We start from the raw sequence: 25,884 nt of genomic DNA, 5'->3' as shown, positions 1-25,884 counted from the left end.
CGACTACATTTTGCAAAAAAAGGAAAGTGGATCTAACGGGTCCACGATGGCTCAAGGGTTAGATAAACCACAAAAACTGGTGTGTGGTTTACGCAAGCTAAATAGCCATTATAACGAACTGTGTCATTTAATGCTATTAAATGCTATTGCAAGTAGGTTCCATAAGGTTAGAACTGTGTTTTTTCATGAGAAGATTTAAATCGTTCTGTAAACCATTTGAGGCAGACTGGGGCTTTAATGTCTCCTGCCAGCTCCAGTTGATAAACATTTTCTCCACGTGTCTGTTATCATTTGAAATTAGTGGAATGTTTCTGCGTTTAGGTACTCACCTATGTCATCTTCGAAGATAACCAGAGCCGTGCCTTCCACCTCCGATCTACTTCCAAAGCAGACGTTGTAGACAGCACAATGGGTTTGACCCTCGATAAAGTGGATGAGGTCCTCACGAAGATACTCTCCAATTCGTGGGTAGCCACCCAGTCCATACAGGCAGAACACACTTTGGTGGAGATCTTCACAGAGATAAACCGTCACTGGTTTGTGAGCCAGCGTGTGTCGAAATGACGACACGTTTCTTGCGTCTAGAAAAAAAGTACATTGTAAATTAAAGAATGTAAGAAAATAGCACGCTTTTCAGTCATTGGTGAGATTTTGTTTTAGGTAAGATAATGATTTCAGAATATGTGCAATCAAGTTAAAAACTTGCAAAGTGGAACGAAGTCCATATATATAGATACCTTAAGATGTCAAATCTGTGGTCTATCTATGACTATCCGGGGCTAAAGTCAAGCGTTGAATGAAGCTGTCAAGGTCATGCAGGCATTGTATATTGGGTTTCAGGCCGCCTTCGCTGTACAGAATTCTGTACATGATTCTCAGACGTATCTCCAAGCCCCGGATAGTCATAGAGAGACCACAGCTTTAACAAAAATATAGAATGTGAACTATGGTACGCAGAAACAAATAATTTCCTTCAGGCACTCCTCGACTTAGGGCTCAGAACAATTAATTTAAATTGGAAGTAAAGGTCTAAAATAGGTAAAGACCCCCATCCCATTTCTGCTTCATGCCCCCCCCCCCCCAACCCCCCCTCACCCCCCACCTCCCCATCGCCACTACCACCACCACCATCACCCTCGCCTCCAATCTTGTTTGGAGCTGCTTTGCATGCTCTGGCCGAGAAGGGATCTTAAAGTGTAACTAAACAAGCAAAAAGGAAAAACATCGTTCAGCAACCTTTACATTTTGATATGAAGAAGGGCCTCATATACTGTCGAACTGCGAAAAAAAAAAAAAAATTTCTCACTCGGACACTGTTTGACGGACATGTGAAGTGCGCGCCAGGAACGACAATCTTCTTAGTTTACCTGATTAATGCCCTTAATTTTTGGTTCTGGTACTTTCAGTTCCGGCTGTTGTCATCAATCTACCAAAATAAAAGATCAAACGGAGTTTTCGATTTTTATTTCATGGTTCAGAAAAATATTGCTTATTTTCTGAAGTCAACCGTTTTAGCGAATCTTTCTTTGATTCTTAAAAGTCATTTCAGATTTTTGAAAAATAGTTAACGGTTAGTAATTACCAATATATCGTAAACAAACATATCGATAGGTTTTGGTAAGAAGACACAAGTGCGATGAATGTGGTACCAGTATTTTTGTGGTAAGTAAGGATGCATTTCTTTGCTGTAAGCACATTTACAATGCACATTTAATCTGTTTAGCAACATAAACGAAAGCATGGTACAGTGCCGCTTGTTTGTGGTCAACTAAAGCATGGTACAGTGCCGCTTGTTTGTGGTCTATCTTTTCGCGGCAGATGCGTAACAATTAGGGTCTCAGTTGGAAAAAGCTGCTCGGAACCAGAGCAGATTTGGCTTGGGTTCTTTGAGTGTGAATGATCGACGAGTGGCTTGACATTTTTAACGAATCATTACTGTAGCCTACTTGAAACCATCATCTGTTTCTGAATTTGTCATCAGTTATGATTGAGCAGTCTCATAGGAATCGTCCATAAAATGTTAAACCGAAAAAGGGCAGACGATTCTGAATCACACAGGCTGCTGTAAAAAATCAGATCTAAAACGATATTTTGAACTGCGACGTCTGCGTAAATGCCCCGTAACAAAATACCTTGTCCTGGTCATGTGTATACACATCAGCTTCTATTGGGAAGATCAGTATTTTATATTAATCACAAATACAAGATTAGAAATAGTTCTGAAGATCGCCTTTGATTTCAGTTTCAGCGGCAAACTAGCAGATCTGTCCTAACCGGCATCGTTACATGGTTGAAACTTGAATAATCCCAAATAGATCTGAGTGGGGGTAAGTTTTATAGTATTTCAATTTTTTACGGCAGTTTTATTTAAAGATAGTGTAGTGGATGTCTCTGGTGAAGACTACAGTTATATGAATTTTTTGTTGTAATATTAATATGATTGTTCTTTATTTACACAACTTTGAATAATTTGTATTTATTTGTTTGCAGATGATGGCATACTGAGTGCTCCAAGAACATACGCCTGCTGGCATTTTGTGTCTTTTCTGAAGACGTTGAGGCAAGCAGAAGTCACGGTCCTGGCCACACACACACAATGACATGAACAAGAAATGATATTTTTTCATGGGCATATCCAGTATTAAAACTTTATTACCATGCAAACACAACGATTAGAATTTATAGAAGGTCATCGGTCACACACACACACACTGGGCGGATCCGGAGGGGGGTTCCGGGGTTTCCGGACCACTTAGGAGCCGGCCTTTGTATTCTAAGTGACGATTTTGGAAAGAAGTTGGCTAATTAGTTTGCTCAGGTTGCGCCAGATCGATCAATTGTCCTTGTGATTCAAATTTTTCTTCTTAATATATTTACTTTTTTGGAAGGTGTATTAGGGGATGTTTCTTGGCTCAGATTGATCCATTTTCCTTGTTTTTATCAACATTTGTCGGACCCCCCAAGGAGGTTGAACGCTTCGCGTCTTCAACTAAACGCTTCGCGTCGTCAAATTGTCCCTAAAAGAAATTTGGAAACTCCCCCTTAAAAATGATGTGATCCGCCCCTGCACACACACAAACACACACAAATAGAGAAGTAATAAATGGATACAGTTTTTCTTTATTTAAATTACAATCAGATGTGGTCGTAGAACAGGCACTGTAAACAAAACCTAGCATGATATACCACTTGTGTGATGTTTCGGTCAATATCTTTATTTTCCTTTCAGAAATACATTGGCGTTTTGAATGTCAAGGGAAGTGATACAAATGCTGCAGCGGGCTATCAAGAACGCGAAGGCAAACAAGGTAAATAGCTACTTCTGACATTAGTTTACTTATTAACTCTTTCTATACTGGCCATTATCTCCCCAGTCTCTCCCCAGAAACTGGCCATTTGCATGGGTTTGCAAAAAAATTCTCAAAAATAAACAAAACAAGATGCAGCCTTTAAACTCATAGGTTTTATTGTGAATATATTGCTAAAACATATGCCAAAGTTTGGTTTCATTGTTGTGAAAAAAAATAAAAATATGTCCAGAATTTATGGGTATGTTTTACGCAATACGAAAAAGGGGGTATGTATTTTGACTTAAAAGCATTTTTTCTTATGAAGGCTCTGTTTGCAACAAAACTGTTTCTGTTTACTTGTAGGAAGATTGTGCTTACACAAAAACATAACAAATACCAACTGATTTTCCATTTGGTGGTCATGTAAGCATTGTGAACATGTCCGAAAAATCTGATCACACACCATGTGGTCGACATGCAGACCTGAACGGCCAGTGTATGGTGGCAGAGTTGGAAAATAGGAAAAGTCTTGATGCCAATCCTTCATCAAAAACCGAAGAAAATCGTCATTGTAATAAGTTTGCTTTATTCTAAATCAAACGACTAGGATAGATGACAGACACAACGACAAACACATTCAATTCTATGTAAAACATACACAATGCTCACGTTAACAAGCTGGCCATAACAATGTGCCCATCGTGCATGAAGTGTGGCTTTGGTCGGATCAGTAGCCGTGCTTTGTCTGCGATACTAAACATGAAATTTTGTTAAAGCGACGATTTAGCAATGTTGTTGTTGCTGCTGCTGCTGTTCTTGTCACGACATCTCGTTTTTTCCCTCCTGATTCTGAGAAGAAGCTGTTTAATTGTGATATCAGGCCTAGGAACCCCTGATTTTCACTTGGAGCATTCTCAAAGAAACTTAGCGTATGTTAAGAAATATGAGTGTACTCCACACTTTGTCTTTTGTTGTTCGTTGTCGTTGCATGTCTACCGTTCCACAGCCACCTACTATAGCTGATGGGGTCTATGTCGACCAAAAGAATGGGATTCACTGCAGGTCGAGTTCCTGTAGGTGGATTCTCTGTATACCTAAGACTTTAAAATTGGCAATCTTGTATACAGGGAATGCCACAGGGTGTAGTTCCTGTAGCGTTTTGCTAATATCAATGAAAGTCACGTGATGCTTAGCGACATCGTTAGAATTTGATGTTTTTCGATCTTTTTTTGATATTTCTTAGAAATTCGAGTATGGTTTGCAAGTTTTATTGAAAAACTGCACCCTGTGGGATTCCCTGTATACTAGATTGCCAATTTTAAAGTCTTAGGTATACAGGGAATCCACCTACAGGAACTCGACCTACAGAGAATCCCACTCTTTTGGTCGACATAGACCCCATCAGCCCTACTATAAGTGCAAGTGTTAAATGACGTATTTCCACAAAAGACTGCTTGCAGAGAATCATGTGATGCCAATGACAGGTAAGGACATGTGGTAATACATACCACGTTTTGGAACCTGGGAAAATGCAGCACAAATTATTTATCAACCAAATTGATTGACTTGTGCACCACGACAAAAGTTTTCTTTGATCCATAAAAGGTCTTTTGCCAGAAAAATTGCTCTGAACATCAAGTACCCTGCAAGTTGTCACACATTTACATTATTGAAATAAAAAGAAAACACACCAGTAACCAGGTTAGGTACGTTAATATCTATAATCAATATCTCGGCACGTTACTGCCTTCTTCGGGATGGTAAGCTGAACATTATTGAACAAAATAATCGGTTTAGATTGTATACTTTGATTCCTGAACGAAGAAGCAGAGGTACTGCATACAACTAGGACTGTAATATCAGCTTTTGCCTGAAACACACACACATACACTTATAAAATTAATGCAATGTCATTGTATGAAGCCAGAACAATCACTAACTTACATAGTTGGTCACACAATTACCCATCACTAAACAATAAATCGAAGTCGGGTGGATTCAATGACTAAAGCAGTAAAGGCTTTGAAACCCCCCCCCCCCCCCAAAAAAAATTTAAAAAAATAAATAAATGAAATAAAACAGGTTGTGTATATAGCGCAGTAAACACCATGCAGGTACAAGCAAAGATTTGACAGTGATTATCCTTGTTTTATATAGCACACATTTTCTAGTTTTAATCTCTCTCTCTCTCTCTCTCTCTCTCTCTCTCTCTCTCTCTCTCTCTCTCTCTCTCTCTCTCTCTCTCTCTCTCTCTCTGGAAAGTAATTTATTGACCTGTGGGTTATTTGCGTTTGTATACACATTGGTGATTCGTAAACTATGTTGAAAGAGATTGTCAAACAATATTATATGGGGTGTCTTAAAAATTTTTTATATCAACAAAATCTGTCATTATTATCAGGCACACGGTTTTAACAAAGCTATGTCACGGAATGCAACATAAGTGGCTTAAAAAGTCGTGTTTTTGTGTGTGCAGGATATTCGCTGGGACAGGACCTCAAGCTGAACCAGCACAACAGCGATGCATTCTTCCATGGCTTCCACAAAAGTCTTTCACCTATAGCGGGCATTGCATACAGATAGTCCAAAGAGGGTTAGGGTTACCCTAACCCTCCTTTTTAAAAATTCTTTAGGCCAATTATCCCTCTGTTCCCATGTTAAACATGGAATAATTCTGGACAAATGCGAGGACGTTAGCTTTTTTTAATTTATTATTTTTATCATTTTACTTATCATTAAAACTTGTTTAGATTTCGATTCGTAAACCATTTACAGTAATCCTTTGTTTTTTAACTTTGTTCATCTTACCACAGTCACTTCGTTGTTTAGATTTATCATTAAATTTGTTACCATTATGCAGGAAAAATGTAGAATAAAACCAGGAGAGCTTTCGGTAGAAGATATTTCCTGTGTCAAAAGTTAATGCTTATTCTGATTGATGGGTTCTCCAAACTAAGTTATTTTGACTGCCTTATTCGAATTCATTTCCAAGACAGGGCTGAGAAGTGGAGAAGCTTAGGAGAATATCGTAAAAATTGTCTGGGTGTTTATGCAAAACTTTCGAATATGTCAGATTTAACTTTAGAGATTTTAAATACTGTTAACTGACAGAAATGCTATAACTTCTACACCAAATGACTGGATAACTTCATATTCAGCATACTTAAACTTGATTTTATGCATGTGCAGTTCACAAAGTGGCAAATTTGTAGGTTAAATTATCTAACTTTTGCATCACCAATGACACCAACGCTTTCGTGTCTGAGAATTGCCCTGAACCTAGCTGTAACTGCATGCTTTCTTCAGGTCATCGATAGCCTGGGGGTTGAAGGGGATGTTTTTACATACTCAGACATTCAAAATAATCAAAAAGGTAAAAGCCTGAAGGGTTTAAATTAGGTAAAAATGGCTACCGCTCATTGTCAAAACTCGTTCTGTTTAGTCGACCCCCGAATTTGGAGAAAAAAATTAAAATTGCACTAAAGTCAGACCATTCAATTTACAAAATTGCCACTTACTGGAAAGGCAGAACATAAACTGAAGTTAATGAATACCATATATAAAATAATTGGTTCAACAGATGCAGAAGTAATTTGCATGGTTGTGGGTGTCCTTTTTAGGGGGGTCAACCCTGTAGAAGAGACGATTTTCTTTAATTATCAATCCGTAATATATTGTTTGTTATGCATACAAGATTAACATTGACAAATACTTCAAGACTCCTCATTGATCTTAAGAAATGTTGTGGTTTTTTTTGTTACTGACTGATTCACTTTCTATTCACTTTACTCTACATAAGTCACGACAAGAAAAGCAAGGGAGGTAATTTCTTCGGAAGAGGTAATTCTCTCCCCTCAGAACGAGTGTTGTAGTTTGTTTGATTTTGTTCCCTTCTAATAAGTATTATTTAAAATAGATCTTTACATCTTGATGTGAAAGGCGCAGTACCCCCCTGCCCCCAGGATGTTAAATTCTAGGTTGTGTCCATGTAAAATCCTGATCCTAGTCAAGATCCGAGTTGGTTTTTCATGCAACTGTGCCTCTTTATCATTTTATGCCACTCAATTAGACATACTTTGCAATCCATAATTGCACGAAACCAAGTACAGGAAATGCGTTGTTGTCGTGTTTTTAATATTACATAATGAAATAAAAAATGTCACAACTGGTTTCGTGTTGGGCTTTCTCTCTCTGTCTGAATCTCATAATTACTTCCTTCTGAGGCCTGAAATGTGTTGCAGGCATTGTTCAGCTTACATTTATTGTTACAATTTTTGTGGATATGTTATTAAGTATGTCTGTGTTTCTATCATTCGTTATCAGTGTGGTTAAAAAAAAAAAAGCACACGTCAAAGTAATTTACCCTTCATCATTATCAAAACCTGCAGATACAGGTAATAAATATTTGTGATACTTTAAACAAATACAATGTTTGTTTGTTGCGTTTTTTCTTTTTTTCAGAGCAAACACTTTTTTTCTTTTTTTCAGAGCAAACACACATCGTATTTGTTCAAACGTGTATATTCTGCACTTTCTAATACCCTGCATGGATCTCCAAATCAAGAATAATGAAAAGTCGTCTAATAGCCCTGCAGCACTCACACGAACATGATAGAAGCTTGCATGCATGCACCCAGGCTCGCTGTCTTCGGCTAAAAGAGCTTACTGTTGGATCTTCGCTCAGACAAATGTAGCTGTCTTGTCCACTTGCTCCTGTCGCATAGATCTGCAATGTGCAACATCATCTTTGATTAATTAATAAGTCTGAGGCACAGACAAACACACACGCGCGCACATTTGCGAGAGAATGCACGTCAGTCTATTCAATCAAACAGTATAAAAACATACCACAGACGTGGTGGTGGAAACTGGACATTCGCCGTATAACAAAATCAACAGATTCATTTGTGTGTGTATGTTTAATCAAAAGTTCATCTTGCGCACATTCAGTCTGTATTGTAACAGGACCCATCCCGTAAAAACTTCGAACAGATCTATTAAATTCTGAAATCCTTGACAAGTTTTTTTCCCAATCATCTGTATCTGACCGAAGTAAAAAAATCAAAAAAATCAGCCAGTACACGCATCTACCCCCTTACACGACAATACATATGTGGCGAAAAAAGGAATCGAGAGGGGGGGAACAAGGAATAAATTAGATCCAGAAATAATTCCACTTCATCATTCCAAAATTCAAGTGTGAAGTGATCAGATACTGTGGTAAAGATACGTGCTTAGTATCACAACTGAAAATACAAGCCCTAGGGTTTTAAATCAAGGAAACAATTAAAGTTAAGGAAAGATCAACAGAAATGTCGAGAACATGTAAAATATTGTACTTACAATCCGTTTCAGCATGCTCTTCGAATAATAATCTCCCAGTCAGCCTCGTGCTTACGACTTCGACAGGATGTTGCCTCTCACGCTGAGCCAGTACATTTGGAGTGAATTCAAAGGCCAGAGATGCAGTACAAGCACATTAGTTAGATCCAATTCATTTACATTGCTACCTTGCCCAATTTATGGCTATTTCTGTTGGTAACATCACACATGTGGCAAGCAGTGCTTGTTGCCGACTCTGCTCGACTGCTGGGACAGGCAGCAGACGATTTTATTTAGGAACCAAATTCTGATTGGTTAAAACATAAAACCGGAACTCAAAGTACCACTTGTTCTTTGGAAGTATCAAATCAAGAACAGATAATCAGGTAAATCTGAAATGGGTTCAACACTTTTAAAAAATCGTAGTAAATCAGAAAACACAGTAAACGTTGGAAAAATCGTCCAGTATCGCTTCTACAGGTCTATACTTGGACAAAACATAAAGCAATTCAGTAAAGCTGACACTTCAAAATGTCTGTTTAGTTACACTTTAACTGCGCAACAAGTGAAAAGGAAACAGTCTCACGCTCATGATGTTTGAAAGAGACGAAAGCAGGAGTGTCTCCCGTTGGGTCCAGCCTCACATCAGTTACTTCCCCTCCGCCAGATCTTGGGGCGTTCTCAAAGTAGTGCAACAGGAGGTCTTTGGTCATCTCGGTCGTTTTTAACCCCTGGACAGCCACTGTCCTTGGGGGGGTGTCCCGACCCCGTGACCCCCCACACGCTGTTGGAGAGTGGTCCAAAGTGACCACTAGATTTTTCCCCTCCAGTTCGTGTTGGGTCTTTGACACGACACATCTGGCAACTGGTGAACAGAATTGTATTTTTCTTTAACTTAGGGACACCTTTCTTTACGTGTAAACCATCTTGTAAATCACCTCAATATCGACCTGGCTGCTACTTTTTCTTTCTTTTTTTTTACCTCACAACATGTGTACAAATTGTATTTTTGACCTCCTAAAATGGACATAAGTTTCAGACTGTACAACAATTCTTTCGAATTAATTTTAAATATTCATGTGTATGTGAATAAAAAACATCTTAATTCATTATAATACAAACATCTTTCTTCAGCCTAGTTGTTTTCTCTACATCTAGAAAGCCTTCGGGATGTAGATTGTGTATATTATGTGTCGAAGTACTAGGGATGGTCTCATCTAATGTAAAAGACTTGACAGATATGGGGAGGTTTGTATCATTTTATACACGGGAAGAAATAAATCTTTAGAAAAGAAGAAGAAGAATGGCAAAACATAGAAGAAGGGTTATCATGCTCGTATCAACGTGACGGCAAACACCCTCAAGCTTCACTTTCAGAAAATAATGCTGCAGAGTCAGGGCCACCACAGTCTTTTAATCCAATGTCTTTCACTCCTAAGGCTCTGGAAAGTTGAAAGTTCAATTAAGCCCTTTGCTTCCGGGCTTTGCACAGAACAAGAACCTTCGTGAACTCCATCAAAAATGTTTTCACATGAACAAAAATCGACAATAAGGTGTATCTATTTGAAAATGTACCAAAAACAATACTCTCTCTTAATTAGAGTGAGAGAGAAAGAAATACACACACACACACACACACATTATATATATATATATATATACTCACACACACACACACACACACACACACACACACACACACATACTCACACAGACACACAGACACACAGACTCACACACACACACACACACACATGGTACATACTCACACACACACACACACACACACACACACGCACACACACACTGACATATATATATATACATACTCACACACACACACACACACACACACACACACACACACACACACACACACAGACTCACCTCTCGGGCTTTGGAACCTGACACGGTATCGCCCTATCGTCTTGTCCAAACGGCTTTCCTGGATTGCTCCCCCCTCTGATCGGAACTTGTTCTGGAAATACAGATCCAATGTTTCCTTTGTTGTTTTCTTGCTTACGCCCTTTACGAGCACTTCCAGGGGATTTCCCTCAAACCGTTCCTCTTGCAGTTCATCGTCTATTGTTGTGTCAGGACTCAAAAAGGATGGTTCAATTGTTTCTGAGACAGTGGAATAATGACGTGTGTAGCTGTTCTCTCCTGGAGATGGAACTGCCCTGTCGGAAGGAAGACTACCAAAATGGTCTGCGCCAGGGTAATGAACAATAGGCCTAAAAGCGTTGGGAGGCTCCTGGCTGCTGCTGAAAATTTGAGACTGTCCAGGAACACCTTGTCCATGGAATCGCCGGGTCATCTCTTCCCTTTGGATGCTCGTTCCGCCAAATTCGGTTGTCCCTGATCGAACGGAACTGGTAGTTGTGTAGGTGTGTTCAAACTCATTTATCTCACCTGGTATGTTATCGTGGCTCACACCGCTTTCTTGTACTGTCAGAACCGAAGGACTTTGTGAGTCAGTATCCGAGGGATTGCAGATCATTTCAATGTGTTGATTCCGCTCGCTTCCGACCAGAGAGATCCCATAAGGCATACCTGAATATAGCGCAGCTCCTCCGCTTGCCTCGGGATACGGTTGTGCCAGGAATCTTTGTGTCGCCGTCTCCCTTTGGACCCTAGTGTCGCGACTCTCGGGATGCCCTGGTCGAACGGAATTGGTCCCTGTCGCCGTAGTGTTTGTCTCTCTAAGCCGATTGCTGTCATGGTGGCTCGCATTACTGCCTTGCATTGAGGAACCCCCAGAACGATGTGAACCGATCTCCGAGGGATTGTACACCATTCCCACGCCATGATTCCACTCGCTGCCGGCTGGAGAGCTCCTACCTAGAGATGATACTAGAGCCTCCAAGGTTGCCACGGACTTGTCTTCTGATTCGTCAGTTTCGCGGACAGTTTTGGGAAGAGTCTGTTGAGAAGTTAAGCCGTCATCAGCCAAGAAGAACTCATCTTCCGAACTCGTATTATCGTCGCTTTCGTCTTTGTTACCTTGGCCATTGCTTTTCCGGAACACTGTATGTTCAGGTAGAACTGAAGACTGCGAGTTTCCGTGCTCTTTGACGTTGTCATCCATGTTTTGCTGTTTCTGTAATTGGCCCCCTCTGGTTAAGCTGCTCGTCTCTGGTCTTGTGTTCTGATACCCGTACCATCCTCTCTGTCTTCCATCTGACTTATCCTTTTCTTGGGTACTCGGCCTTCCTCCCATAATGCTTCTGAAAGAGATTGATGGCACATTGAGATTATATGCTATAGAGATCTAGATAAGTGCAGAGCAGAAAATTGTTTCTTTGAGGTGTTATATTGATTAATGATTTTAACGTGTAACTGACGATTATTTGTGGCATGTTAGTTTAATTAATTTGTATGCTGAAAACACACCTTGCCACTTTTTGGGAAGACATACACATTGTCCTTCATATTCCTCTTCCTCCTCTTCTTCTTTCGCTTTTTTTACTCCCCCCTCAACCTCTCTCTCTCTCTCTCTCTCTCTCTCTCTCTCTCTCTCTCTCTCTCTCTCTCTCTCTCTCTCTCTCTCTCTCTCTCTCTCTCTCTCTCTCTTAATCTTTGGTCTGTTCTTTTTGACAAGTGTTTAATAATGATAAAGGATTCGGTATGTAATTAAACAGAAGCTTTGTTTTTAGTCAATGGCTGGTAATAGACGCGTCCGCGCTTGTTTATATGTGTCAGTGGTGTGTGTGTGTGTGTGTGTGTGTGTGTGTGTGTGTGTGTGGCGTGTGTGTGTGCATTAAAACCATGGATAATATTTATGAGGCAATCTTTCAACGTTTCTATATAATTAAATTTGTGTTCTTAGTGTGTGTGTGTGTGTGTGTGTGTGTGTGTGTGTGTGTGTGTGTGTGTGTGTGTGTGTGTGTGTGTGTGTGTGTGTGTGTGTGTGTGTGTGTGTGTGTGTGTGTGTGTGTGTGTAGGGGTGTGTGTGTGAGTGCAATGCTCATTGTTTATTTGAGCGGCTACCCATGTCATAGCCTATGATTTTACAGACACTGAGCCGGACAGACGGACACTGAGACAGACAGTTGGACTATCAGACAGATCACCAGTAAGTGTACAAGATACCGCTTATTTCGCCTTTGATCTAAAAAAAATAAAATAAATAAAAATAAAAAAGGTTCCCAAAGAGAGGCCTGGACAGACTTCTTAAAGTTGTCATTACCAAAATAACTCGCGAGGAATTCCCGTCATTTCGCATGTTGCCATTTTTAACTATCGGAAATTCCCAGAAGTTTCGATCGCTGTGAGGCTCAGGCCCGTTCTAAATTTGTCACAAGTGCACTGGCGGGTTTGTCATGGTTGACACAGTTGACACTGAGAGCCACACACACAATTTCAACTATTAAGACAAAAAGAGAGGATATCTATCTAAAGTTTCAACCATTGAAAATAGCTGACAACTGTGAATCTTCCTCCCATTTTTTCACTAACACAAAGGTATTGTCATTTCCTGTTTATGCTAAATATTTGTCGCATTTAAGGCGACATGACAGACGGATTCTGCGACTTACCGCAACTGAACTTGTTAATCGTTACAACAGCGACTGCCCATGCGACAAGCTATCTTTAAGCTGCAATAAACAGACACATTGCTCCTATATCCATGTCGGTGTCTTTAACGTGCAACCTTTGGTGGCTGAGGCGGCAGGCTCAGGGCCGGACCCAGGGGGGAGTTCCAGGGGTTCCGGAACCCCACCCCTAGAAAAAGCATGTACCTTGCTTTGAGTTGTTTTGTTTTTTTTTTTTTTTTTTTTTTAAATAAATTTTGTGTGTGTCTCTAACAAATTTTATTCAATGTGAAATCCGATGAGAAAAAGGTACCCCCCCCCCCCCCCCACCAACTCACACTGACAGGCCTTAACCCTCAAAACAAGGCCCAGAATGCACCAGATTGCACAGATTTTAACCGTTTTTCAAAAATTTTCCGGGGGAGCATACCCCCGGACCCCCCTAGTTCGCGCGCCTGCTTTGCAGGCGCGCGCTTGTGGCTTCGCCACTTCGCTGATTTGCCCCCCAAAAAAGGAGGAACCCCCCCCTTACAACTCATTTGGTCCGGCCCTGCAGGCTGGTATCTTGCTGAAAATTGGGTTATTTAAAATATTAGTATATATATATCCAACTTTAAACGTTGAAAAATGGTATGTATCCAACTGTTCTTGCAGAGAAATGGGTTAAATCCCTTTAAAGACCCTGAGAAATGGGTTAAATCCCTTTAAAGACCCAGAGAAATGGGTTAAATCCCTTTAAAGACCCAGAGAAATTGGATGTATCCAACTGTTCTTGCAGAGAAATGGGTTAAATCCCTTTAAAGACCCTGAGAAATGGTATGTATCCAACTGTTCTTGCAGAGAAATGGGTTAAATCCCTTTGAAGACCCTGAGAAATGGTATGTATCCAACTGTTCTTGCAGAGAAATGGGTGAAATCCCTTTAAAGACCCTGAGAAATGGTATGTATCCAACTGTTCTTGCAGAGAAATGGGTGAAATCCCTTTAAAGACCCTGAGAAATGGTATGTATCCAACTGTTCTTGCAGAGAAATGGGTGAAATCCCTTTAAAGACCCTGAGAAATGGTATGTATCCAACTGTTCTTGCAGAGAAATGGGTTAAATCCCTTTAAAGACCCTGAGAAATTGGATGTATCCAACTGTTCTTGCAGAGAAATGGGTGAAATCCCTTTAAAGACCCTGAGAAATGGTATGTATCCAACTGTTCTTGCAGAGAAATGGGTGAAATCCCTTTAAAGACCCTGAGAAATGGTATGTATCCAACTGTTCTTGCAGAGAAATGGGTTAAATCCCTTTAAAGACCCTGAGAAATGGGTTAAATCCCTTTAAAGACCCTGAGAAATGGGTTAAATCCCTTTAAAGACCCTGAGAAATGGGTTAAATCCCTTTAAAGACCCTGAGAAATTGGATGTATCCAACTTTACACGCTGAGAAATGGTATAAATCCATTTTAGATCCTGCGAAATGGAATATATCCATCTTTAGACTCTGAGAAATGGGATATATCCACCTTTCGACGCTGAGAAATTGCATATATTCAAGTTTAGACCCTGAGAAAAGATACATATAGAATATTATATCCTTCATTAGATGCTGAAAAATGAAACATATCATCTCTAGTCACAGAGAAATGGGATACATCCAACTTTAGACGCTGAGCAATGAGACATATCTATCTTCAGACTCTGATAAATGGGAAAGTCTAACCAACTTGAGAAATACAAGTCAATACTGTCAATGTTCACCACTATTTTGCCTCTGTTTCAACACACTGTAACAGTTAATAATAATAATAAACCATGATATTTCTAAAGCGCACGTATCCAGGGTTTAACCCTGCTCAAAGCGCTGTACAATCATTAGAAGAAAATACAACAACAACATAACATTATTCACAGTGCAATCACACACATATCAACGAATAACACATTGCACTATAACATATTATCACAAACACACGCGCGGACACACAGTTCTCTCCATCTGAAAGGCTTGCCACCTTGAATTTGGGACACTGTACTGGAATTTTACCCTAAAGTATGTATCCTACATCTGTAAGGTTTGCCACCTTGAATTTGGGACACTGTACTGGAATTTTACCCAAGAGTATCTTACATCTGTACATGTACTTACTTTAGTTGAGGCGATTTTGTCAACAAACCTGTCGCATCCAAGGGCCTAAGAAAACTGACAATCGAGGAATATTGTCATGCGGGTCTCTTGCCTAACTCTGAGCAACTGAAACTGAAAGTAGACTGGCTACGTTCAAATACCATCTCTGCACGTTTCCAGTCGTGACTAAAATATGACATTTGAACAGATCTCGACAGTCATTGTTCACATCGACCGCTAGCGCGGTCAAGTAAAACAACTACAATCTCAATCTGTGCAAAAAGGTCATATTTTTGTCAATAACACAAATAACGTATAGGAGTTAGTATAGCAACAAATCAGTATCCCACCCTGCACATAATAAAGCAGCCACTGATGCTGTTGACTTTTGAAATGTGTCTTGGTGACAGGATGCTCTCATTCCGTGTGAAAGTCTGTGGCGTTCAACGTCAGACTCAAGGCTCAGATTCAGACTCAATGTGTTACTGTCCTTTTAAAAATTAAAACAAGTCGCGTAAGGCGAAAATACAACATTTAGTCAAGTAGCTGTCGAACTCACTGAATGAAACTGAACGCAATGCAACGCAGCAAGACCGTATACTCTCGTAGCATCGTCAGTCACCCGCTCACGGCAAAGACAGTGAAATTGACAAGAAGAGCGGGGTAGCAGTTGCGCTCAGAAGGATAGCACGCTTTTCTGTACCTCTCTATGTTATATTTAGTCAAGTTTTGACTAAATAATTTAACGTAGAGGGGGGAATCGAGACGAGGGTCGTGGTGTATGTGTGAATAGAATAGAATAGAATAGAATAGAATAGAATAATGTTTATTGTCATGAACCAGTAAAGTTATTGACACAACAAACAACAAATAATAATAATGCATTATACAATGCTAAAACAATCCGTAACAAATTTGCCAAGACGAACTTGAACTTCGTCTTCTAAAAATAAGTTACTTGGATTTTTGTTAGCATATTTCATATTGATATGTGAAGCATCTTCTTTAAATTCATCCCTTAATTTAACATATTTATTGCATTTATCTAGAAAATGTATTTCATCTTATGTGTGTGTGTGTGTGTGTGTGTGTGTGTGTGTGTGTGTAGAGCGATTCAGACTAAACTACTGGACCGATCTTTATGAAATTTGACATGAGAGTTCCTGGGTATGAAATCCCCGAACGTTTTTTTTCATTTTTTTGATAAATGTCTTTGATGACGTCATATCCGGCTTTTCGTGAAAGTTGAGGCGGCACTGTCACGCCCTCATTTTTCAACCAAATTGATTGAAATTTTGGTCAAGCAATCTTCGACGAAGCCCGGACTTCGGTATTGCATTTCAGCTTCGTGGCTTAAAAATTAATTAATGACTTTGGTCATTAAAAATCTGAAAATTGTAAAAAAACGATCCAAATTTACGTTCATCTTATTCTCCATCATTTTCTGATTCCAAAAACATATAAATATGTTATATTTGGATTAAAAACAAGCTCTGAAAATTAAATATATAAACATCTATCAAAATTAAATTGTCGAAATCAATTTAAAAACACTTTCATCTTATTCCTTGTCGGTTCCTGATTCCAAAAACATATAGATATGATATGTTTGGATTAAAAACACGCTCAGAAAGTTAAAACAAAGAGAGGTACAGAAAAGCGTGCTATCCTTCTTAGCGCAACTACTACCCGCTCTTCTTGTCAATTTCACTGCCTTTGCCATGAGCGGTGGACTGACGATGCTACGAGTATACGGTCTTGCTGAAAAATGGCATTGCGTTCAGTTTCATTCTGTGAGTTCGACAGCTACTTGACTAAATGTTGTATTTTCGCCTTACCACGCCGTGGATGGTGGCACGCCTAGTTTTGTCCACCGCAGGAACAACCCAATTCGTTCCCCCGCACGCGGAAGCAAAATTGTTATCTCGCAAAGGAATTGCCCTGTGAAGGTACGTTGTGGCAAATCACATTATTAAGTATAGATATTCTAAAGCAGAATTGCCTAGGCTATATGTATAATATGTAATTTATGTCTTGTTGTGTACTCGTGAACAGTGGCGTTCGATTTTCTGCCGAAGTCCGTGAAAATTATACAGAGAGGTCTCAATTTCGTACAAATTAACCTAGAACTACCATTTAAAGCACTATTTTTTTTTTTTTTTGTTTTTTTCCCCTTACACCTGTTCCTTGTCCCGGTGTGCTCTCACGCCGCCCCGTCCCTGCACTCGCTGCTCCATCCACATCTGAATTTCGTTCCGCTGCCAGACTTGTCGATTTTACAGACGCTCCAGGGAGGGATGTCGGGTCGTTGCGGTAGGCTACCCTCGGAAGATGACACTGCACTTCTGCTGAGTCACTTCGACGGTGTTCAGTAGTGGGTCTGTCCCGAGCTAACGGACGCAGCCCACTACCTACTATGCCCCCTACTAACGACATTGACTGCTAAGTCGCGGAGCCAGACTGAGTGAGGGTCCCCTCCAGAGAGCAGACCGCCACCACGTCCCTCCGTCGACCCCCCAGAACGTCACACGTTGAAGACTGACAGCAGAAGTACTATTCAGGGAAGGATGGAACAGGAACACTGAGACCAAGGTCACCATGAGAGCTCCGGGCATGAAGGGCCACAAGAGCAAGGACAATTTATAATTTTGGATGATTAATGAGATGAGGATGATTATAATGATGATGCTATGGATTTCCAATTTGGTTTGAGACTACGTGACAGGGCAGCACTCTACGCTTACTGTCATAATATATCCTGGTGTCAACCAGGCCCGAGAACTGCCGCACCTGCGGTGTTGGTCAGGTAAACAGAACCTGAGCACCCTCAAAGTCGCATTCGTTAAGTGAATGACACTCGGCTGTGTGATCCCAGCCTTCCCATAGGAACCATAGCACTTCCACTCTGGGTAGGAGCCGACCGTAGCCCGAAAAACCCACATGACCCTGATGGGATTGGAACCCACGACCTCCCGGCCCGCAGCCCAATGCGCTAACCACTGCGCTACGGGGGCCGGTCAGAACTACCATTTCAATCACTATTGTAATGCTCACAGTTCAATCTTCGATACCTTGCAGACTTGTATGCGCGTTTTGGGGCACAAGCATCGCGGATAAGCTGCTCTAATCTAGCGTTATTTTGTGGTACTCGATTCTCAGTGGGTAAGGTCCCCCGCAGACACCAGATAAGGTCCCCCGCATTTTTTACCAAGCTGCGGGGGATCTTACCCCGTTAAATTTCACTGTTGATCTTTGAACCGATCGTGAGTCTAAACTAAGGTAAGCTTAAACTTAACAAGAAGGGCAAAGCCCATACGACTCACATGCTTGACCTTGACCTTCAAATAACTAAACCTAGCAATGACATCATACACTAAGAACTGCTTTACACATTTTTCCTACCAAAATACATGTGACCTTGACCCAAGGTCAAGGTCATCCAAGGTCATGCAACACAAAGCTGTTAATTCAAGACATAGGAAGTACAATGGTGCTTATTGGCTCTTTCTACCATGAGATATGATCACTTTTAGTGGTTCACTACCTTATTTTGGTCACATTTCATAAGGGTCAAAGTGACCTTGACCTTGATCATATGTGACCAAATGTGTCTCATGATGAAAGCATAACATGTGCCCCACATAATTTTTAAGTTTGAAACAGTTATCTTCCATAGTTCAGGGTCAAGGTCACTTCAAAATATGTATACAATCCAACTTTGAAGAGCTCCTGTGACCTTGACCTTGAAGCAAGGTAAACCAAACTGGTATCAAAAGATGGGGCTTACTTTGCCCTATATATCATATATAGGTGAGGTATTAAATCTCAAAAACTTCAGAGAAAATGGGAAAAATGTGAAAAATAGCTGTTTTTTAGACAACATTTATGGCCCCTGCGACCTTGACCTTGAAGCAAGGTCAAGATGCTATGTATGTTTTTTGGGGCCTTGTCATCATACACCATCTTGCCAAATTTGGTACTGATAGACTGAATAGTGTCCAAGAAATATCCAACGTTAAAGTTTTCCGGACGGACGGACGTCCGGACGTCCGGACGGACGACTCGGGTGAGTACATAGACTCACTTTTGCTTCGCATGTGAGTCAAAAATGAAGAGCAGTATCCACAAGTAGTTTGACTTTGACCAGCAAAAAGATTTAAGCCCTTCTGTTGACCGTGCTTTGTGTTATTTCATCATTTTTAACGTGGGAGACAGTATTTCTCACTTGTCTTGATGACATTTCTTCTCCTATGTAGTACACGAGAGTGTAAATGGTAAGACAACTAGCTGATCCAATGCAAAATAAAGTACCGAACAGTATGATATAAACTTCAATACTAGAAAGTCTGGTTATCTACTATTTTAAGGCATTAATTTGGAGACACCTACCATGTTGTTCGTCTTGCGGGGGAACGAATTGGGTGTTGTTCCTGCGGTGGAAAAACTAGGCGTGCCACCATCCACGGCGTGCTTACGCGACTTGTTTAACTTTCTGAGCGTGTTTTTAATCCAAACATATCATATCTATTTGTTTTTGGAATCAGGAACCGACAAGAAATAAGATGAAAGTGTTTTTAAATTGATTTCGAAAATTTAAATTTGATAATAATTTTTATATATTTAATTTTCAGAGCTTGTTTTTAATCCAAATATAAAATATTTATATGTTTTTGAAATCAGCAAATAATGGAGAATAAGATGAACGTAAATTTGGATCGTTTTAGAAAATAATAAAAAAAATTACAATTTTCATATTTTTAATGACCAAAGTCATTAATTAATTTTTAAGCCACCAAGCTGAAATGCAATACCGAAGTCCGGCCTTTGTTGAAGATTGCTTGGCCAAAATTTCAATCAATTTGATTAAAAAATGAGGGCGTGACAGTGCCGCCTCAACTTTTACAAAAAGCCGGATATGACGTCATCAAAGGTATTTATCCAAAAAAAGAAAAAAACGTTCGGGGATATCATTCTCAGGAACTCTCATGTCAAATTTCATAAAGATCGGTCCAGTAGTTTGGTCTGAATCGCTCTACACGCACGCACACACGCACACACATACACCACGACCCTCGTTTCGATTCCCCCTCTATGTTAGTCAAAACTTGACTAAATGTAAACAAGTCGCGTAAGGCAAAAATACAACATTTAGTCAAGTAGCTGTCGAACTCACAGAATGAAACTGAACGCAATGCAACGCAGCAAGACCGTATACTCGTAGCATCGTCAGTCCACCGCTCATGGCAGAGGCAGTGAAATTGACAAGAAGAGCGGGGTAGTAGTTGCGCTGAGAAGGATAGCCAGCTTTACTGTACCTCTCTTCGTTTTAATTTTCTGAGCGTGTTTTTAATCCAAACACATCATATCTATATGTTTTTGGAATCAGGAACCGACAAGGAATAAGATGAAAGTGTTTTTAAATTGATTTCGACAATTTAATTTTGATCATAATTTTTATATTTTTACTTTTCAGAGCTTGTTTTTAAATCCAAATATAACATATTTATATGTTTTTGGAATCAGAAAATGATGGAGAATAAGATGAACGTAAGTTTGGATCGCTTTATAATTTTTTTAATTTTTTTTTAATTTTTCAGATTTTTAATGACCAAAGTCATTAATTAATTTTTAAACCACGAAGCTGAAATGCAATACCGAAGTCCGGGCTTCGTCGAAGATTACTTGACCAAAATTTCAACCAATTTGGTTGAAAAATGAGAGCGTGACAGTGCCGCCTCAACTTTCACGAAAAGCCGGATATGACGTCATCAAAGACATTTATCAAAAAAATGAAAAAAAGTCTAAGGATATCATACCCAGGAACTCTCATGTCAAATTTCATAAAGATCGGTCCAGTTGTTTAGTCTGAATCGCTCTACACACACACACACACAGACAGACAGACACACACACACACACACGCACAAACACCACGACCCTCGTCTCGATTGCCCCCTCTACGTTAAAACATTTAGTCAAAACTTGACTAAATGTAAAAAAGAACAATGATTTGCAGTATCAGACGGTTTCGGACATGAAATACAGGAATTGCACTAAAAAGCACTAAAATACATCACATTTACTCAGAATTCAGAATTGAACAAAATATGTATCCAAAATTACCTAAACAGTCACACACACACACACACACACACACACATACACACACACTCACACACACACATGTAGTCTCTCTCTCTCTCTCTCTCTCTCTCTCTCTCTCTCTCTCTCTCTCTCTCTCTCTCTCTCTCTCTCTCTCTCTCTCTCTCTACCGTGTACGCGCGTGGGACGGTATCTTTTTAATAGAACAACACAATTGTCTACTATAAGAGGCTTAGGCGTACTGCACCAAAACAACTTGTCACAAGAAAATGCCTATAGTTTCGTTCACACCCATCTTCCTTTAAATAAGATTGCATGCAATCTACCATCGCAGTGTGGCCTGAATCCGTTCTAAATGTGGTGCAAGGTCACTGTCGAGTTTCTCACAGTTTACACAGTTAATCATGCCCAACACGCATTTCAAAGCTTACAAAAAAAATTAAAGTACAGGATCTATTCAAGACATAAATATGTGCTGACACACGTAATAACTGACACGCTTGACTGCTGTCGTCTTTCTGTCTCAGTGTATTACCGCTTATTCCCCCCTCTGCTTCTTTACCTCTGTAAACTTGTAGGGGTAGTTATTTTTCGATAATGACCCAGCAACCAAACAAATAACGACCCAGCAACAGCCTGAATCCTCGATAGTGCAATGGGTTGAGAAGTTGTCCTGTTTCGGTACTACTTTTTGCGACTGAAAAGTTCCGAACGCTCTAACGTACGAAGTATACATCTCTGGAGCAAACAATACAAACATACCGCATTTAAATTAACAACTACAGGCCTGAACACATGAATCTTCATATAAAATCCATGAGTTCGGTTGTTTTCTGAATCTAGATTTGCCATGCTCAAACGTTCATCACAAGCAATTTCCCGCAAGGCAAGTAACTCATACTTTGTCTAGCGACAAGAGTAGTTCCCCTTCTTTTCACTCAGTTTCTTCGACAACAGACTGCAATCCGACGGTCAGTTTTCAACAATATTTCATTTAATAAACAGATCACACGCAACCAAATGCACACATCTCATCAATTTAAACAACATAAAGCGGTTTCATACACTATTTTCCCCAGAAAACTGAACTTCATACAGTTTTTAACGTTGGAACACGGGTGCAAAAGTTCGTCTGCTAGTCCCATTTGACGAAAGAACATTATCCTAAACGATACCAAAACATATATAGAACACACAATATCTGCCTTTGCCGCCACAGCAGAATAACAGCATATCTGTGTACTTGATTTTAGTCCAAAATAGGAAAACTGACAAGAAGTGTTAACAGAATGGAATGATTTGCACGGAACTATACAACCGCGCATTAGTCGATCGCCTGCGCAGGTTGACTGGTTGAGTGAATAGGATTCGATCAAACTTTCGCAAAAAACCTCCTCTTTTCTTTGAATAACTGAAGAAAGGAGGAATAAAGAGGTTACACACCTCGTCTCAGTGATTATAAAAAATAATGGTCTCAGTTCGCGGTCATGAAAAAGCTCGCTAAAGCTCGCATTTTTCATGATCCGCTAACTTCGACCATTATTTTTAATAATCACTGAGACTTGGCGTGTAACCTCTACTTATTTCCTGGTTAAGGTTGAATGGACACTTGTCACATTTTGCGACATGCGACAGCACATTTTGAGACAAACTGAGACTAACCATGCTCATTCTTGCGACAACTGCAATGCATGCGACAACTATCTGGGATCAAGCTAATACTTCGTTCCCAACCCTGCTGGTAACTTCAACGTGCATCGTTTTGTGACTGAGGCATGCTGACGTGCCGGTGTAAAATGTCAAAGTAGTCTGTCCAAATTTACACTCAAACCTAAAGTGTTCCACTTTTGAACATCCTTTCTGTAATCCAGTTGTGAACAAGGTGTGATACAGTAGAAGCAAAAGGTGGTACGTGGTGAACACTACTAGTTGAACACTAGTGTTTACCATGCCGTGCTACCTTTTGCAAGTAGAGTTATGTACTATGTTAAAGTGTGGTCCGGCTAAATTGGTGACAGAAATGGTGTTCAAACGTGAAACACTTCAATTTAGAATGTACACGCGATATCAAAACTGAATTATTCATACTGTACCTACCTTCGTTGAGACTATTTTCGTGAAAAAAGGCGTCGCATGCAAACGGCAACTGGGGAAACACCGCACATCCGGGTCGCTTGGCTGACTTCATTATTCTGAAAAATCAAAACTGAAAGTAGACGGGCTACGTTCAAACACCTCATATGCACGTTTCCAGTTGTGTCTGATTCACGAGTTACCATGCTCATGTCAAACGTTAAAACTAAACGTCATTTTCAGGCCTGGTTAAAGGTGCTATCCTTCTTGCGCAAGCCATCGTGTACACCGCCACATATCTGTCTTGGTTTTACATGGGATAATTAAGAGCATCCGTTCTCTGGGACACGTATGACCAGACTTCAGCATAGCCAGGCAGAGAGGAAAGAATATTTACTCACAGACAAACCTTAGAGCTGAAAGTCCAATCATTGAGATGCAACAAAAGTTAATCAAAGACTTAAATTCTAATACCAAATATCAACAGCCTGGCTGCTTTCTGTACAGAATTTTTTTTTTTTTTTTTTTTTTTAGCTGAATTAATTTTATGAGTCAGTGACACCTCTAAGTCATTCTTCGAAAATTAGTTCTTTACAAAACTCCAACCCGACACAAAAAACAGTTAGGTCGATATTATTTGGTATGGGACCAAACAAAAGGAGAAAACCTTGACAAATGTGTGATGTTAAACATGAGTATACGGCGGTAAGGACTATACCTTCTTGTTTAAAGTTTGAATTAAAACAAAAACAGACACAGTCACATTGTTGAAAGCTTAGTAAGGGAGTGTTGTTTTTTTACCTACTCAACGATGCATCTTTGTTTTATGAGTGCGTGCTCTTGTCCTGGGCCATCACCTTCATGATGCCGTTGGCGTCGATGTCGAAGGTGACCTCGATCTGGGGCACGCCGCGGGGAGCCGGAGGGATACCAGTCAGCTCGAAGCGGCCCAGCAGGTTGTTGTCTTTGGTCATTGCGCGTTCTCCCTCGTACACCTGGATAGTGACGGCCGGCTGGTTGTCGGCATAGGTGGTGAAGGTCTGCGACGTCTTGGTGGGGATGGTGGTGTTGCGCTCCACCAGTTTGGTCATGACGCCGCCAGCCGTCTCAATGCCCAGCGACAGCGGCGCCACGTCCACCAGCAAGACGTCCTTGATGGCCTCACTGGTGTCCCCGCTCAGCACGGCGGCCTGCACGGCAGCTCCGTAGGCCACGGCCTCGTCAGGGTGGATGGACTTGTTCAGCTCCTTGCCGCCCATGAACTCCTGCAGCATCTTCTGGATGCGGGGGATGCGCGTGGAGCCCCCCACCAGCACCACCTCGTGGATCTGTCGCTTGTCCATCTTGGCGTCCCTCAGGGCCTTCTCCACGGGCTCCAAGGTGTGACGGAACAGGTCTGAGCACAGCTCCTCGAAGCGCGCCCTGGTGATGCGTGTGTAGAAGTCCACGCCTTCGTACAGAGAGTCAATCTCCACGCTGGCCTCGGCGCTGCTGGACAGGGTGCGCTTTGCTCGTTCACACGCTGTGCGCAGACGTCGCAGAGCTCGGGGGCTGCCGCTCAGGTCTTTCTTGTACTTGCGCTTGAACTCCTGGCAGAAGTGATCCACCAGGCGGCTGTCAAAGTCCTCGCCACCCAGGTGTGTGTCTCCCGCTGTCGACTTGACCTCGAAGAGTGAGCCTTCCGAGATGGTCAGGATGGACACGTCGAAGGTGCCGCCGCCCAGGTCAAAGATGAGGATGTTCTTCTCGCCGGCTACGTTCTTGTCCAGTCCGTAGGCCAGGGCGGCCGCTGTGGGTTCGTTGATGATGCGCAACACGTTCAGCCCGGCGATGGCGCCCGCGTCTTTGGTGGCCTGTCTCTGCGAGTCGTTGAAGTAGGCCGGCACGGTGATGACGGCGTCTTTGACTTTTTGGCCCAGGAAGGCCTCTGCCGTCTCCTTCATCTTGACCAGCACCATGGAGCTGACCTCTTCCGGTGCCAGCGTCTTGTTCTCGCCCTTGTACCCCACCTGCACCTTGGGCTTGCCGCCGTCGTCGACCACCTTGAAGGGCCAGTGCTTCATGTCCTTCTGAACACTGTCGTCCGTGAAGCGGCGACCGATCAGTCGCTTGGCGTCGAACACCGTGTTCTCGGGGTTCATGGCCGCCTGGTTCTTGGCCGCGTCGCCCACCAGGCGTTCTGAGTCTGTGAAGGCCACGTAGCTGGGGGTGGTTCTCTGCCCTTGGTCGTTGGCGATGATCTCCACCTGGCCCTGACGGAACACACCCACACAGGAGTAGGTGGTTCCCAAGTCAATGCCGATAGCTGGTGCTTTTCCCATTGTCGTTTTGTAGTCTTTCAGTGTAGTAGAAATTCAAAGAGTTTTTCCGCGTAGGAAACTCGTAGGTAAGTCGCTTTGCTTTTAATTCGTTATCAATCGTAGTTTTCTTCTTTCATGCCTAACGGTAACG

The 25,884-nt window shown here is 41.2% G+C and overlaps 2 protein-coding genes and 1 long non-coding RNA gene across 4 annotated transcripts in view; 1 reads left to right on the top strand and 2 right to left on the bottom strand.

Annotated features, from left to right (window-relative positions):
• Window positions 1-24,260, bottom strand: part of LOC138952366 (uncharacterized) — a 27,609-nt gene extending 3,349 nt beyond the window's left edge. The window contains exons 1-4 of the mRNA XM_070324024.1: window positions 23,458-24,260; window positions 10,500-11,839; window positions 9,199-9,477; window positions 330-581 (exon numbers count right to left, since the gene is read on the bottom strand). Of these exons, the coding sequence (XP_070180125.1) occupies window positions 330-581; window positions 9,199-9,477; window positions 10,500-11,832 (1,864 nt within the window). The 5' untranslated portion in view covers window positions 11,833-11,839; window positions 23,458-24,260. The remainder of the gene's footprint in view (window positions 1-329; window positions 582-9,198; window positions 9,478-10,499; window positions 11,840-23,457) is intronic.
• Window positions 1,607-7,458, top strand: LOC138952368 (uncharacterized). Of its 2 annotated transcripts, XR_011451355.1 has the most exons (5): window positions 1,607-1,662; window positions 2,243-2,327; window positions 2,491-2,560; window positions 3,230-3,308; window positions 5,767-7,458. It is a non-coding gene; the product is annotated as an uncharacterized lncRNA (long non-coding RNA). The 2 variants fall into 2 exon arrangements; XR_011451356.1 differs by lacking the exon at window positions 2,243-2,327 and having other exon boundaries at window positions 1,616-1,662.
• On the bottom strand, window positions 24,258-25,884 carry LOC138952367 (heat shock protein hsp-1-like). Its single transcript, XM_070324025.1, has one exon. The coding sequence runs from the start codon at window positions 25,752-25,754 to the stop codon at window positions 24,258-24,260; it is 1,497 nt and encodes a 498-aa protein (XP_070180126.1). The 5' UTR covers window positions 25,755-25,884.

Source organism: Littorina saxatilis, linkage group LG17, assembly GCF_037325665.1.
Source record: "Littorina saxatilis isolate snail1 linkage group LG17, US_GU_Lsax_2.0, whole genome shotgun sequence".
Lineage (NCBI taxonomy): Eukaryota > Metazoa > Mollusca > Gastropoda > Littorinimorpha > Littorinidae > Littorina > Littorina saxatilis.
Note: the sequence above shows the minus strand (reverse complement) of the source record. Positions and strands in the feature narration are given on the sequence as shown.